This window comes from Akebia trifoliata, chromosome 7 (assembly GCF_017979445.1).
Source record: "Akebia trifoliata isolate Shusen 1 chromosome 7, ASM1797944v1, whole genome shotgun sequence".
Lineage (NCBI taxonomy): Eukaryota > Viridiplantae > Streptophyta > Magnoliopsida > Ranunculales > Lardizabalaceae > Akebia > Akebia trifoliata.
Window position 1 is genome coordinate 23,817,788 of NC_141381.1, and position 15,475 is coordinate 23,833,262.

The 15,475-nt window shown below is 34.1% G+C and overlaps 1 protein-coding gene across 2 annotated transcripts; it reads left to right on the top strand.

The window, feature by feature from the left end:
* The first annotated feature begins 1,704 nt into the window (after positions 1 to 1,704).
* Positions 1,705 to 14,884, top strand: LOC147398463 (uncharacterized). Of its 2 annotated transcripts, XM_086447667.1 has the most exons (14): positions 1,705 to 1,892; positions 3,863 to 3,936; positions 5,137 to 5,214; positions 8,210 to 8,285; positions 9,316 to 9,383; positions 10,116 to 10,217; positions 12,078 to 12,167; positions 12,266 to 12,340; positions 12,456 to 12,488; positions 12,578 to 12,658; positions 12,983 to 13,045; positions 13,400 to 13,471; positions 14,252 to 14,296; positions 14,367 to 14,884. In XM_086447667.1, exons 1-14 carry the CDS (start codon positions 1,850 to 1,852, stop codon positions 14,499 to 14,501), a joined length of 1,035 nt encoding a protein of 344 aa, XP_086303793.1. In that variant the 5' UTR covers positions 1,705 to 1,849; the 3' UTR covers positions 14,502 to 14,884. The 2 variants fall into 2 exon arrangements, with proteins under 2 accessions (XP_086303793.1, XP_086303794.1); XM_086447668.1 differs by lacking the exon at positions 12,983 to 13,045.
* Positions 14,885 to 15,475: the final 591 nt, after the last annotated feature.

Genomic DNA, 15,475 nt, shown 5'->3' on the forward strand with positions numbered 1-15,475 from the left:
TCAACCTAAATGGTCTATGAGTTTTGGCCTGTAACTTTGATAGTCCATTGAGTAAACTTTTTATTTCTTGGTGATCCCACAATCTCATCTTAAGTTTTAATTATTTTTGAAATACCCAAATTACCATTTTCTCATCTTCTTCACTTACTTGGATTTTCCAATGAAGATTGAGACCAATTCTGGCAATTTTTCGCCTTGAATGACGAATAGAGAATGATATGTTTCTGTTTTTAAATATTTGTATGAATTTTTTTTATTTATTTCAATAATTTTATATATAAAAAATGTAGAGAGGATTTAAAATTCTAGAGTTTTTAAAGATTTCATTGTAACTTTTGATCCAATTGTCCATTTTATATATATAATATATACATTCTAAGTATTTCAAGAAGATCTATGTAGAACCATAGTCGAAAAAAAATGAAAAAAAAAATCTAAATCACATTTACAGTGTCAAACTCTCCAATTTTTATTGTCGAGTTTAATATCTATTTTTTAAAATTGTCGAATTCAACAATAAAAAATATCGAACTCCACAATAAAAAATGATGAGCTCGACACTATAATTTTTTTTTTTGAATCTCACATTCGTTCTTCATTTTTTGTTACAAATCATCAAAATAAATTAAAAAAAAAATACACCTAAATGTTCAAAATTAGAAGTATATCATTTCCATTCATCATTCATAATAAAAGATATTGGAAATGATAACATTTGCTGTTGGAAAACCTAAGTATGTGAAGATGAGAAAAAAAAAATGATAGTTTGGATATTTTAAAATAGCAAAACTTTAGAAGGTTGAGGGACCATTAAAAAATAAAAAGTTTATGAAAAGGACTATCAAACTATAGCCCAAAACTTAGTAACTATTTTAAAAGAAACCCCTCCACCACGATCCTTTAAATTATTTTCTTGTAATTTTTGTTCTCGAATCAACAGACTTTTTTTGTTTTGTTTTTGGGCAAACTTATCCTTGATTTGGCATATTTCTTTTGGTCAAAACTTGAGTATGATATTTAGAGAGCAAGTCATTGGCATCCCAACTTTTACTTATTACACCCTAATTAAAAATACATAAAATATGGTGAATCTCCATTTTGTTTGTTGAATATAATGAAATTCCAATTTCAGGACACTATTTATTTTAATTTCCAAAGTACATTTTTACAATGAATTCATCACTTTTATAAATTACGAAATCGTTGATAAAATACCAATGATTTTTCCTTTTCAATGATCTTGTTGGTGATTAATCATTGAATTTGTTGATTATAAAAGTGATGAATTCACTGAAAAAACATGTTTTGCAAATTAAATTGAACAATGTATTGAAATTAGAATTCAGACATACATTGCACATGTTTTGAGAAAAATTCTTAAAAATAAATGAATAGTTGAGAATAATTAAAAATAAGTGTGGGAAGCTCTATTTTTTTATTTTTTATTTTTATTTTGCTAGATTTATTTTTTTGGATTTAGGAATTTATATGAGCGTTATCATAATTGCAACAACTACCGAAATTGTTAGCGTTATAAATTGAGGAGTGTTTATTAATCTTTGACTGAGGTGTGATAAATAATTTAATAACCACTTAACGAAATATACTATTCCGATTTCAGAACAACCAGCTCGGGCTCTTTCGTAAATTAAAACAAAACCAAGGGCAATAATATGTCCTGACAAATAAATAGGGTTTTTCTCTGGGTTTGGTAGATTCCTACTGCAACAACACAGAGAGAGAGAGAGAGAGAGGAGAATCCTAGCTTCTCTCTCTTCGAGACGTCAAACGAACATTCGAAGATCAATGGTGGTTCGATTCTCACAGACTTGTTGAAATTTTACCGTCCATGGCCCTTCCACTAGGGAAGCTCACCATCATCATCGGTGCAGGTTCTTCTCTCTCTCTCTCTCTCTATCTAAATCTTCTTCTGTTACTGTTAATCAGTTTTAGTTTTCTCTCGTAGTTTCTAAAAGAAGTGTTTTTTGGTCTTCAATTAGTTTTGGATTGGATGCTTTGCTTTCTTCAATTGCTATTCGTATTTATCCAAACTCAGACACCTAATTCAGTTTCATTGTGTTTTTGATTTAATATGTTGTTACATGTGTTTAGGGCTTTTGATAAACCCCAGGTTTGTAAAACTATTTGGTAATCTAAAGAAGTGAAGTTGTGAAGCAAAGCCTTATATGTCTCCATAGCTGAAAGAAAGGGAAAACATTGGGTAGTTCCAGTACTAGTATACTTAAAATAGGTGTCTTTTTGCAGTACACATGATCGGGATCGTTCAATCAGTGTGCCCATGATGGAATTATCTCAAATTCTTAAATTTTTAATCACTAGTTTTCCTTCTCCCTAAATTAGTCTTTTTTTCCCCTTCTTTATTAATTTTTTGTTGGAAGCCCAAAAGAATGCAGTAGGTTGGACGATTAGGATCATATTTCTGGGATAATGTGGGCTATCCTTCCTCCTTTTTGAGATGGGACTAGTCCCTACGGTGGCACACCCCTACCCCATTGAAATTTCCTAATATTAAGTTTCAAACATTTGACCAGAGGGAGCAAACTCTTATCGTTAGTTTTACAACTGAGCCAACCCCCTGGGGGTTGTTTTGCCAATTTTCTTCTCAATCTCCCAGGACTGGAGAATATGGAAAGAAAGTACATTTGAATTCTTGATAGTTTTTTTTTGTTGAGACATTTGATTGCCACACCAACTTTTACTAAGAGCAACTCAATTCATATGATATAAAAGAAGAATTTAGCACACATCTTGGGGTGCTCTTGGTAAAAATTGGTGTGGCAACAGAAGCACTCTTTTTTTTAATTATGATCGATTTACCGCCCTTGGATAGTAATCTAATCTAGCCTTCCAAGAGTCTATTATGTCTCCCAAGGCTTTCCAGGATTGGGTTCAAATAGACTTGTTCCTGTAATTGGTGGCAAGAGGAGTAGTGTAAGATATTTATCTAGAAGATGCTATAGGTCACAACCCAGAATGTGGAACATTTCTGATCCCGAACACCTTACTTTTTAAAAGATGGGTGGCTAGATACGATCCTGCCTCAAAACACATAGTGGACCTCTCAAGAATCTAAGTTGGACTGGGGAGGCATCAATAAGGTGTCATCGGTGAATTGTAGGTGGGATTCCATTCGACTTCTTTCCTTAACCACAAAAACCATTAGATTTTCATTCTCCACAGTTGTTGACATTAACCTTCCTAGAGACTCAACCACAATATGTAATAAGAAACTAAGGAAAGGGGACAAGGACCACCTTGTCTTAAGCCTCTATAACTTCTGAAAAAACCAATTGGGCATCCTTTCACCATGACAAAGTACACAGTGGACCGGATTTGGATATATAATTGTGGGATATTCTACCATCTTTTATTTCAAACCCTTTCTCTTTTTTTGGTGATATCATCTGAATTACTATTTTATCTCTTTCATAGTTGGCTAAGCTTTTTGCCAATATCTTATCCTAACATATGCATTGGATTTGACCAAAGCTGCTTGTTGATGCTAAATAGCCAGCTGGTACAAGTTAAAGGAAGTGAATCCACTTTGTTTAATCATATATTTATATTTCTTGTTTATTTACACCTTTTCCAATCACACTACGTCAAAGACTACATAGCATTTATTCTCTGTGTTTGATTCTACCAACCTTGGAGGCCTAGTGTACATAAAAACCAATTTCTACTAAATTTCACCTGATTTTCTTTTCCTTTTAGGATGGTCCCAATTCCCAAAGCTTGAAATATCCAGAAGTGGACCTGTGTATAGATGTTGATTTACTACCCTTTTGGATGGAAAGGAGCTTTTGTTGCTAACCAATGTCTTATCGTTTTTGTCTGTCAGGTATTCTTGGGTCTGTGCTTGCAAAGGAAGGGCGCATCTCAAATGTGTCTGATTTTTTTTCTGGTGCTTTCAAGGTATCAATTTCGTTAGGCAGGTCGAGATAAACTTGAGTTTGGCATGTAGAACATTAGAACCATGTATCCAACACTGCAAATCAATCTATTCACTCTCTGCGCCTACATTATTATGACAAGCCAGTTTTCAATACTGAGTTGAAGGTTTTCTTTCACTTCTTATTATTGGAACAAGAAGAATGGAGGAATAAGAGTCATTTGGCAGATCCCAAATTTTTGGTATAAAGCTTTGATGATGACTTTAGTTCATGTTAAGCAAACTTTTAAGACGGATGTATTTAAACAAGCTAAAACACATTAATAACATCTTAAAAAAATATATGAATATTATCTAGTGAAAAAATATTCAAATAATTAGAATTCTGAAACTTTGTGTCGGCATGCATGCAACATGTGAGCATGATAAGATATCTGACATGGAAAATTCTTAGAAAATGGCTTGGTTTTGCTATATTGGCTGGAAACCATGACGACGAACAAACCGACACCTTGCGCCAGTCAGTCTCCTCCGCTCTTACTGAACTGTCTGACTTGTTGTACGGTGTTGTGTCCCGTCCCGCAGAGGAGATCGGAGTACATACACTTTGCTAAAGTCGGAGTGAGCAGAAGCTAAAGTGAGACGGTCAGAGGCCATACATAAAGTGAGGTTGTCCATGCGCAACCGGTTTTCTGGCAGGAGTTCTTTCCTCGAAATGAGTTCTGGCAAACGACCGGAAAAAAAAGGTCCCAATACTCTGAATGGCAGGTTTCTCAATGCGAGATGGAACTGGTAGGATGGGTTGGACGGTGTACCCTCCTTCGGCTCTATGAGAACTCTATGGTTTTGCAGCCATGTGCCAAACCTAAGTGGCTTCACTGCACACCAGAATTTCTGTATCTTCAGATTAGATAATGAGATTAAATTTTCTTACAGTTTATTCTATCAATAAAAGGTTTCATAAGGCAATCAAAAAAAGTGATTTAGATATTTTATAGGCTGATGGCAGTAGTATTGTTAGAGCTATAGTTCAGATTGTGCTTTTCTGCAAGATGTACTACTTATTGGTCTTGATTCCTAAGTGATTGATTAACTGTCTTTTACTTTATTTATATAAGAATTCTTCATGATGCATTGTGTTTTAGAATATTATTACCTTACCTTTAATGTATAGTGTACTGTTGATTGCCTTTAATTCATAATTGATTCACTTTTTTCCTTAGATTGCTTTTAAGCAAATTAAACGAGATGATTCCCCTCCATCGACTGGCAAACCACAAAATGACTCTCTGTTATCTCAGGTTAGCATGTTGTCTTGAGTTGTCCTCTTACTGCTTTTTTGATATGTTTATTCCTCTTTTAAAATCCAATCAATTCTTGGAGCATCATTATATGGAGTAATCTTGGCTTTTTATCTTCTCATCTTTTTTAATGTGGTTTTTGTTTGTTGATTTGGTTAAATTCATTGTTGGGCTCTGCATCATGTTGGCCTTCTACATTCACTTGCCCCACGAGTTGGATGTGATGCATCTCATTCAGAGGGGAAGGGGATGGAAGCTTGATAGAGAATATTGGCATATGAGTGGCCTATGCTCATATATGGTGGGCCTTCATTTAAATTTTCTTTCTTTATCAACAACTACAATGATAAAAACATTATTATTAATATATATATATATATATATATATATATATATTTATAACCAAAGTTTTATTGAGAAGAGAACAAAGAGTTATCAAAAAGAAGAACAAAGCAAACAAAACAAAGAACAAATAAAAAGACAGAGAAATACACAACCCCACCCCAAAAGGATCACCCACTACAAATCAGCTCCCAACAAAAAGTCTTCAAAACGAAACCCCCTAAACTCCTGAAATAGCTTACACCAGTAAAACAACAAACTCACAATTCTGAAAATGATTTCCTGAAGAGATGACTCCTTCCCTTTGAAGATTCGCCCTTTTCTTTCTTTCCACAAACCCCTACAAATGGTAGTTGGGGGGATAAAATTCCAAAGAATCCTCTTTTGGCCAAAAAAAGCTGTAAATCTCCATCAATCAAGTAACAAGCAGATTGAGCTAGGGATGCACCAAGAAAAATTGAATAGAGAAAAGAAGTGGGACCAAACCTGACAAGCCACCCCGCAATGAATGAGAAGGTGACTAACAGACTCCTCGTCGGATTTGCAAAGTGAACAAAACTCCGCAAAGACCACACCCCTAGCTCTAAGAGGATCATGGGTTAAAAGCTTGTCCAAAGCAACTAGCCACAAGAAAAAAGAAATCTTTGAAGGAAGGACAAAAAGGCCAAACCGAGGCAATAGGAAAAGAAGTGTCCTCAGAATTACCAGTGAGAGAGAAGAAAAGCTTTTACACTAAAGTTTCCGTTGGGATTACCCACCTAGGTCCAAGAATCCTCCGTAGGAAAAAGGCGAGTCCAGTGAAGGCAAGAGGCTAAGTAGGGATGACTCCACTGGAATCTAACAGTTGTTAAAGTTTCTTCTAAAATTGTAATCCCAAGACAGTTCCTGGTCTAGCTGCAACAGAAAGGAAAAAAATTGTTATTAATATAAATGAAGATACAAGAGATAATAGTAGTACTACATTGGGGTGAAAACATAAAAATTTACAAAAGAGAAAAACAATAGAATACATGGAAATCCACACTTTTTTCCTTTTAACATCTCGTGTGTGATAAGGTCAATTAGAAAGCAAACATATTTTGAATATATATATATATTGGTAGTGTTCGCTAGACAATCTTAGAGGGACAACATTGGGAGACAAAATTTATCCTGTATGGCTTAAAACTTTTGGATCGGGCTGATTTTTTGTGAGAATGGTCTCTATGGTGAGGAGATCATTATGAAACTTCTAACCCCATCAAAAGTGGTTCACAAAGTTGAAGAATTGTGGATTTTCCATTTTTATTTTTAATTTGTAAATCACTTTTGAGGGGGTTGGAAGTTTCAGATTGAGCTGATTTTTTGTGAGGATGATCCCCTCACCATAGAGATCATTCTCACAAAAAAAATCAGCCCAATCTGAAACTTTTAAGTCATATAGGACAAATTTTGTCTCCCAATGTTGTCCCCCTAAGATTGTTTGTTGAACGCTCCCCTATATATCTATCTATCTATATATATATATATATATATATATATATATAGGTCCTGTTCAATGGCTAACTTTTTGGCAAAACATTTTTCAAAACATGAGTTAGAAGTTTTGGAATGGGCTGATTTTTGGTGATGATGATCTCATTTTTGGTGAGGATGATCTCTACGGTGAGGAGATCATCATCACCAAAAATCAGCCCATTCCAAAACTTCTAACCCCATCAAAAATAGTTTACAAAAATTGGACGGTCCATGATTTTTCAACTTGTAAACATGGGTTAGAAGTTTTGGAATGGGCTGATTTTTGGTGAGGATGATCTCCTCACCGTAGAGATCATCCTCACCAAAAATCAGCCCATTCCAAAACTTCTCACTCATGTTTTGAAAAAGGTTTTGCCAAAAAGTTAGCCATTGAACGCTACCCATATATATATATATGGATGGCGTTATTACGACCCCCTTTGCGACACACCATTTTGTCTTATATGGGCAAAAATGTTTGGAATGGGCTGATTTTTTGTGAGGATGATCTCTGTGATGAGGGGATCATCCTGGCAAAAAATCATCCTATTCCAAAACTTCTAACCCCATCAAAATTAATTTACAAAAATTGGACAGTCTAAATTTTTTTAACTTGTAAACATAGATATATATATCTATATATATTTATATTAAAAAAGTTATCATAAAATATTGATAAAAAATAATAAAATTATAAATTACTTATTGGAAGGACACATAAAATACCTTGGGTATTGTTGTCGTCGAAATCTAATTTTGCTTGTTTTTTGGCCCCACTAAAATGGGATATCCCTGCAAAGTGCCTTGAGACTAGTTTATCGGCCAAATCTCAAGTAGTAAACTAGTAATTATAACCAATATCTTGAAGTTGCCAAGACTTCTTTCTGAACTTTGATATGGATTAGAGTCTGTATATGGTAAGTCAGCTGGTGTTCAAGCCTTACTTCTAATGATTATCTTTGTTCTCTAGATTTTAAATTATAACCTTTCGCTTTTCATATTTACCCATTGAAATTGTTTGTCCTTGCAGTTTCGTTATCCTCTACCATAAAATTTATAGGATTTTATTTGTGTGTCATGATACTGATGTCATTTTTTATGAACTTGAAGAAAATTGCATGCTGCAGATTATGATAGAACTATTGTTATTTTACAGGTTAATAGCTTACGGCAGGAGCTTCAACTCTTGGTGTCAAATAGACCGGTTACAATTGTCACTGGGAGTAGATCAGGTTGGGGTGTAGTAACTTTTCCCTTGCTTATAAAATGAGAAACATTTTATAGACTACTTTCTAGTGCTATTAAGTTGCAACCTTTTGCACAACATGTTGGTTGGACATTCTCACAAAATTTCACCAGATCTTTTGTGACACACTCACTTGCACACACAAACGCATGCGAGGCATGCCTCATAGTGTGAGGTCCATTAAAAATGTCTGAAGGCGCGAGAAAGAAATGTAAAAACAGCTGAAGCACGTGTATCAGAGCTAGAGGCGTATGCCTCAATTTGAGGATTGACCAAGACATGCATACACCTTTTGACTGGGGCATACGCTTCACATTAATTTTTCTATTTTTTCCTAGTTCTTTAAAATTATATAATAATCATATTGTATATTTTCCTCTTATCATTTTCTTCTTATTCTTTTCTTTCTTATCTTCTTCTATTTCTTTGTTGTTGCTGGCATGCAACGTAACTGGAGCATTTAAAAATAAATTCGTCTATAGAATAAATTTTGTTGAATTTATTTGATTCATTAATAATTTTTTGTAGTATTTAGTACGATGCAAAAAAAAAAAAGCTATTGAAAAACAGTATTTAGTTACATTTTTTTTTGGTAAATATAAACATAATTATGTAATGCAAAAACACAGACACACAAACACACAGAAATAAAGGTTTTTGGTGAAAATCAGTGAGCTGTATGTGCCAAACCAATCCAATTTTCCAATGAATACTGCCTTTCTAATCAACATAAGAACTTTCCTATTAATGTGCATATTTTCTTCTTCATGTGTTAGACTTTGATATCCTGAATATCTTAGTGAGTCAGATTGATTATTTAATAATCATGAATGGTGCTTATTCTTTGTACTAGAATATCCTTGTCATGAGAATTAAGGTGTTCATTTTGATTCAATGGACGGTATCAGCATTTATGCTTCTTAATATTCTTGTTTTGTAAGTCCAGGTGATATCCGATGTTTGCTACACGACTGTCATTTCAAAATATCTTTCTAATGAATGTTCATAATGTGCAGGCTCGAGGTCCTATGGTGTCCCAGTTGTTGTTGTCTTTGTTGTAGGATATGGGTATATATGGTGGAAGGTAATCCCCTATTTACTAGACTTCGTTTGTTCCATCATATATTTACTAGATTCTATGTAAATGGAATGAATGAACCTTTTAAGTGATATTGCATGGTGAACAGCTGCCATTTCCCTCCTACCCTAGCCTTTATCGCCACAAATGTTGCATTATTTCAGATTACTAATAATTTAGGTTTTCTTAAATTTGCAAGCTTGTATACTCACCAAATAAATGTAAGTTAATGTTCAACATTTTGGTCGAAGAGGAATTTATATTTTAAACTCTTATATAATTTTTTCAAATACATTCTAGTTACTTCCACTTTTTGATTTTTCAAGCTTCAACTCTTCTTGGGTCCTTTTACTGCTTGAGTATCCGCATATTTCCTCATGCAATGCACGTGTGACCATAAGTATCCCAACCTGAAGTGACTAATTAAAGAAATTAAATCAGATACTGTTTAGGATCCATTTCAATGCAACTCCAAGCTTCTAGTCTAAATAGTATATCTTGCCATAGACAATGTTTGTCATGGGACTTGTCCACATGGAAACAACTTATGTTGAACTTTGATGGTTGGATAGGGTCCATTTCATTGCAAACCCCAAACTGTTTACTGAATTTGTACATTTTGGCATACATGGGATCTTTTTTGGCCGTACAATTTTACTTTGAGCTTATGTGCACTGTATTTGAATCCTTTTTGTTGTGTTTCCATTGTAATTTTTGGTTTGCTTTAACATTTTTCAGGGTTGGAAGCTTTCTGATATGATGTTTGCAACAAGACGCAGTTTTTCGGATGCTTGCTCAACTATAGCTAAACAACTTGACCAAGTGTCCTCTTCTGTCTCGGCAAGTTTCTGCATTATATTCTTAAAGTCTCTATATCAATTTTTGTGGAATATTTACATAGGGTTCCCAAGCTTTTTTTTCTTTTTTATTTTGGGTGGAAGTGGGGGGGGGGGGGGGGGGGGGGGGAGGTGATTTAGACATACCCTTCTACATTGTGGGAAGAAAAAGCTAAAGGTTGAAGATGAGGGCAATTAGGTCATTTTTCATTAGCCTGTTAGAGAAGACCGAGGTCAAGGGGAGCATGTCAGCAGTAGGAAACAAAGGGGTATCTCAAATACTCATCAAAACATGGAGGGGCATGTCTAAATCAACTTTTTTTTTTTTTACTTTTATTATTATTATTATTATTTGCATTAAACGACAAAATACAAATGTTTTTTAGATGCAAATGTGAAAAACACATTTTTGTGGAGGTTGCTAACATCCATTTTTATAGAGAATTTAATCTCATTTTGATTATTATTTTCCCTTTGTATATAAGCACTTTTAAAAAAAAGAAGATGTCTTTGATTGTTAAATTAATCCTCTTGTATTGCAGTATGCAATACTTGATTACATGGCACAATGGGAGATAGCTGTCCATTGAATTAAAGTTCTCAGTGAAGAAACTGATCTGATTCTTAATTATTTTTTATGTGGATACCATATTTCATATTTTCTTTGAAAGCTTTTAATTAATACCATAGTTAATATTGATTGCACTGTAATGGATGTGCACAAGAAATGTGGAGTGTCCAACTAACCTAAAGTTCTTATTTGGGAAGACACACAAGGTAGAAACAAGGAGATGGTCCTTTAGTTAGTAATTAATATTTATATAATTTATGACGCCCCCTTTTGTTCTCCTTACTATTTGTTAAGCTACCTCGAAGGAATAAGAAGCCCTATGTAATAACATGGAGAAGAAGATAGTTCTTGACTTTGTTACCTTGATGTACATTGTGCTAGTAATGAATTCGAGGTGACACTTTCAGACTCTATAACATCCAGTACATAGAGAATTAGAAACCCATAGCATTACTACCAACTGTGGGATAAATCTCAGCATCAGTAGCATATAAACAGCATAGTGAGATGCTCATACAATTTCTAACTATATTTAAAACTAAATAAAATTTCCAATGAACAAAGGTTTTTCCTTACAACCTTGTTAAGGAGAGATTCTAGAATGCATGCTTTTAGGTGTCTGCCATGACAGTATTTTGAAAATGAATTGAGTGTTCTGTCTCATATTTATTAATTTTAAATGATTTGTGTAAAGGAATGGAATAATATTTAATGGAAAAGTGTTTTACACTGGCTGCCAACCTGATGTACCCTCCTCTATCGGGGCTTTGGATTGGCAATATAGAGTAGAAGGGAAAAAGAGAGCATGGATTGCTGTATCGAGAGTGGATATGAGCAGACTTGATTTAAGAAAGACATTGGTATGTACACAATTGAATGGAGGAGGAACAGGGTTCATTGAGCCAACAACAAAATTTTAGGATAAGGCTCTAATGATGATAATCAAAATGACAATGTAGAATGGTGATATTCCCTGAGTAATGTAGGCATGTAGCATTAGTACATTGTATGTTAAAATATGTGTTTCACTTCACTGAGATGGTTTTAAAATTGAAAGTCTCTCATTGTCTACACCTTATCCTCAAGGAGGAGTGTCTTTCTTTTTCTAATGTTAATTATTGTGTCAAAGATGGAGAAAACAAAGAAATAACATTAAGCACACATATTACTTTTATGGATCAACCAAGAAATCATTGGCCAGCTTGTTAACTTTGATTACTTTGGAAAAATAACAAATAAGAAAAGATGATCCTATATTCTTCCCCATCTTAGGATTGATCTTTTAATTTGCAGGCTACAAAGCGACATTTATCTTCGAGAATTGATCGTGTCGATTGTAATATAGATGAGTGTGCAGAGCTTACTTCAGCTACCAAAGATGAGGTAGGATCAGATACCCTTTTACCTAGTAATTAAGATTTTCTGTTTGGTGAATTTCAAATTATTTGCACAAAAGTGTCACAGAAGTTACATATTTATAGGTTTCCCAATTACGAGGAGATCTGAGAATATTTAGTGTAGATGTGGAATCCGTTCACCGTGTGGTTCAAACGCTGGTGAGTCATTTTCAGGCCTCATCTTTTGACTTACAATTATTATTATTTTTTTTCTCCTTTTAGATTTTATTTAAATTGATCCTTATGTGTGATTAAGGCTGATTTTAATCTGCAGGAAACCAAAATTCATAGAATAGAAGGAAAACAGGTATTGGTTTATTTTAACAACATAACAACATGCAATATAATCTATTTATTCTGTTTGATTGCAAAGGGTTCTTTGAATATCTGTTTCAGGATATTACTGCTCAAGGAGTTCGTAGGTTATGTGATTTCGCCGAGACATTTGAAAATCGCAAACCTGGTGCTTTTATTCAGGCATAAACATAACTTCTTCAACTTTTAAATGCTATCATTTTGTGGCATTGAATTTTAGCATTTGGTTTATGATGAACATTTTTGAAAGACTTCCTTTTGATTTGTTTCTTTACTTAGTCTCCTATCCAGATAATTTGTCTCACTTTAAGTTCCATCTTATCCTTCAGATTTGAGCTTTCAATGTTCTGTTTTCAAGCATAAATTCTTTGGACATGGCTTGATTATGGACCATTGGATATTTACTATAAATTGACTACTTTTTTAATACGATGCTCTGTAGTTTAAATCTCTCTTTGTAATTTCTATCCTATTTGAACTCTGTAGCCATCACCGTCCAGTTCTTCTAGGCCAGCTCTTGAACTTCCACAAATTACTCCCATTTCAAAGGTAAGTCTCAGGATACAGCATTACATTGTCTTGTCCTTAGTTGAAGAAAACGGTACATTTTAAATCAGTGGGAGGTTGAGAAACTAAAGTTCTGGGAAAAATGAAATTGAAACATATGTTTTTTTTAACAATACATTTTTTGCTGTTAATATTAGCAAGAAAATTAAGTTTTTCCTTATCCTGCCTTTGATACTCAAAATCTTTTTTTTTTTTTTTTTCTATTCTTAAGTAACAATCAGTAAAACGAGGGTTGATTTTGTCAGTAATCTGATGTGTACTCCATTTTTTTTCAAAGATGCACTGCTGTGCGTGTTAATCGTAACTCATTCTTTGATTCTTATTGGTGTGTGGCAGGCCAACTCTTTGTCACCCAAAGTTCTATCTCTGGAACCACCATCACCTTCATCATCTAATGAATCACCCAAGGTTTGTATTACTTCCAATGAGAAAAGTATGGACAAGGTTCTTTCTGATTTGCAGTATATGTGCCACATTGGGAGTGGGGTGAGGTGTTTGACTAGTTACTGTGTCTTAACTAGGAGAGATCTCTGAAGAAACAACTTGTTTGTTAATCTTAAACCTCCTGTTGCCTTTTCCAATTGCTAAAAGAACGGCAAGTTTGGTTCTCAATCTCGTTCAAGATCGAGATGAATCACCCGAGTCATCTCGGTATCATCCATGAATGAGACGGATAGACATGGCGTCTAAAATCTGCAGAATCTCACGAGATACACATGTTGAATATTTTGAAATCTCGGCCTAGTCAACTGGGATTTTGTATATTTTAATGAAAATTATTGGGATTTTTTTTTACTTATAAAAAAATTACTTTTTTTTTTTAAATTTAAACATTTATTATCTAAATAAAATATTATTTTACCATAAAACATCTTAATCTACCTTATTTTATAAAAAAAAATTATAATTATTTTCATATATATATTATGAATAAATAATTGTAAATGGTGTTAAATGGTTTATCTCATCCGAGATAACTCGGTCTCATCCATGGATGAGATGAACCGAGATTTGAAACCATGATGGCAAGCAGCAACATTGTGAACCTTGTGTTGCTTCTGAGACCCTCTCCCTGATCTGTCATTTGCACAGCAGACGTAGAGAGGATGCTTATTCCCCTCCTCCCTTTTAGTGTTATCTCAAACAAAGACGTGTTTTTCATTTCTACAACTCTAATTTCCTTTGCAGGTTTCACGACCATTGCAAAGCACTGCGTCAGGAGCTGGTTTGAAGGTTAGCTGACAATGTTAATTCTTTTTACCTCTTTTCACATCATTGATCCCAACTCTCTTATTTATTTCAGGACCTCCAAGAGATCTCCGAAACAATTAATGCTGTAACAGTTCTGAAGTACCTAAAGGGACCTTGCCCGTCGAAGATCCAAAGAGCAACGGCTCTTCAAGTTCCGGTCGCTTTGGATGGAAGTTTCCGAGTCTAAATGCATCTTTTCTTTCTAGAACCCATAGTGCAACTACCTCCTTCAAGTAGTAAATAGGTTAAACAGCCATGGATCCTCACCATTGATCTGTATATGTTACCCTCTCTTTGCAGTGGAGGGTTTTTTTTGGTCTTTGTTTTTGTTTTGCCGTATGGAGTACCCTTAGACAGTGAGAGTGCTCGGAAAATAGGTTAATAAGGACTGGGCACTAAATTTTGTAGATTTTGTATTACACTTTTATAAGCACTTAGTCATATACATAATCATTTAGAAGGGCTGTGATTTTTTCTTAATGAAAAGTTGATAAGGATAGGAAGAGAAGGGACAGAAAATTTGACTAAGATGACCTGCAAATTTATAACATTGATGGATCTTTATTGCTCTGTTTGCTTTGCTGCTCTTACTTAATTGATTGTGTACTACACCCCCTCCCCCTTTAACCCTTTTGTAATTATTAAATTTTAGAATAATGCTGAAGTGACCTCAAAATTGGACCTCACATCGTATCTATAACATCTTCTGACCCATTAGGTTTGGGTTGGTTTATGTTTTGGTGAGTAACATGCCTCCCTGGGACCTTGGTCAACTCTTATGGACTAATGAAGAATGACTTAAATGCTCTAATCTTCAACTTGTAGGTCTAAAGTATGAATTTTCTTCCCAAAATTTCAGAGTTTTATCCTCTTTTATAAAATATATTTTACCTTCACCTTCTATTCTAAGATTCTATGTACTGCATGATGAAATTTTCACAGATGTGGAAGGTTATGGAATTTTGGATACAAAAAATCAAGGGTTTTGCTGAAGGGGTTAAAGTGGGAGTCACAAATTTGGTTTAATAGATAAAAATGATCTACATTCATTGGGCTCACATAATTTAAATTTAGCTTAAGAAAGTAAATATAGAAAAATACAGAATGAATATTATATATATTTACTTTGAGAGCTCGATTTCTATTTTATCTTTTTTCTTT

Coding starts and splice junctions, on each gene's coding strand:
- LOC147398463 (XM_086447667.1), top strand. CDS start 1,850: ATGGCCCTTCCACTAGGGAAGCTCACCATCATCATCGGTGCAG. Junction 9,384..10,115: donor ATGGGTATATATGGTGGAAG/GTAATCCCCTAT, acceptor AACATTTTTCAG/GGTTGGAAGCTTTCTGATAT. Junction 13,046..13,399: donor AAATTACTCCCATTTCAAAG/GTAAGTCTCAGG, acceptor GGTGTGTGGCAG/GCCAACTCTTTGTCACCCAA.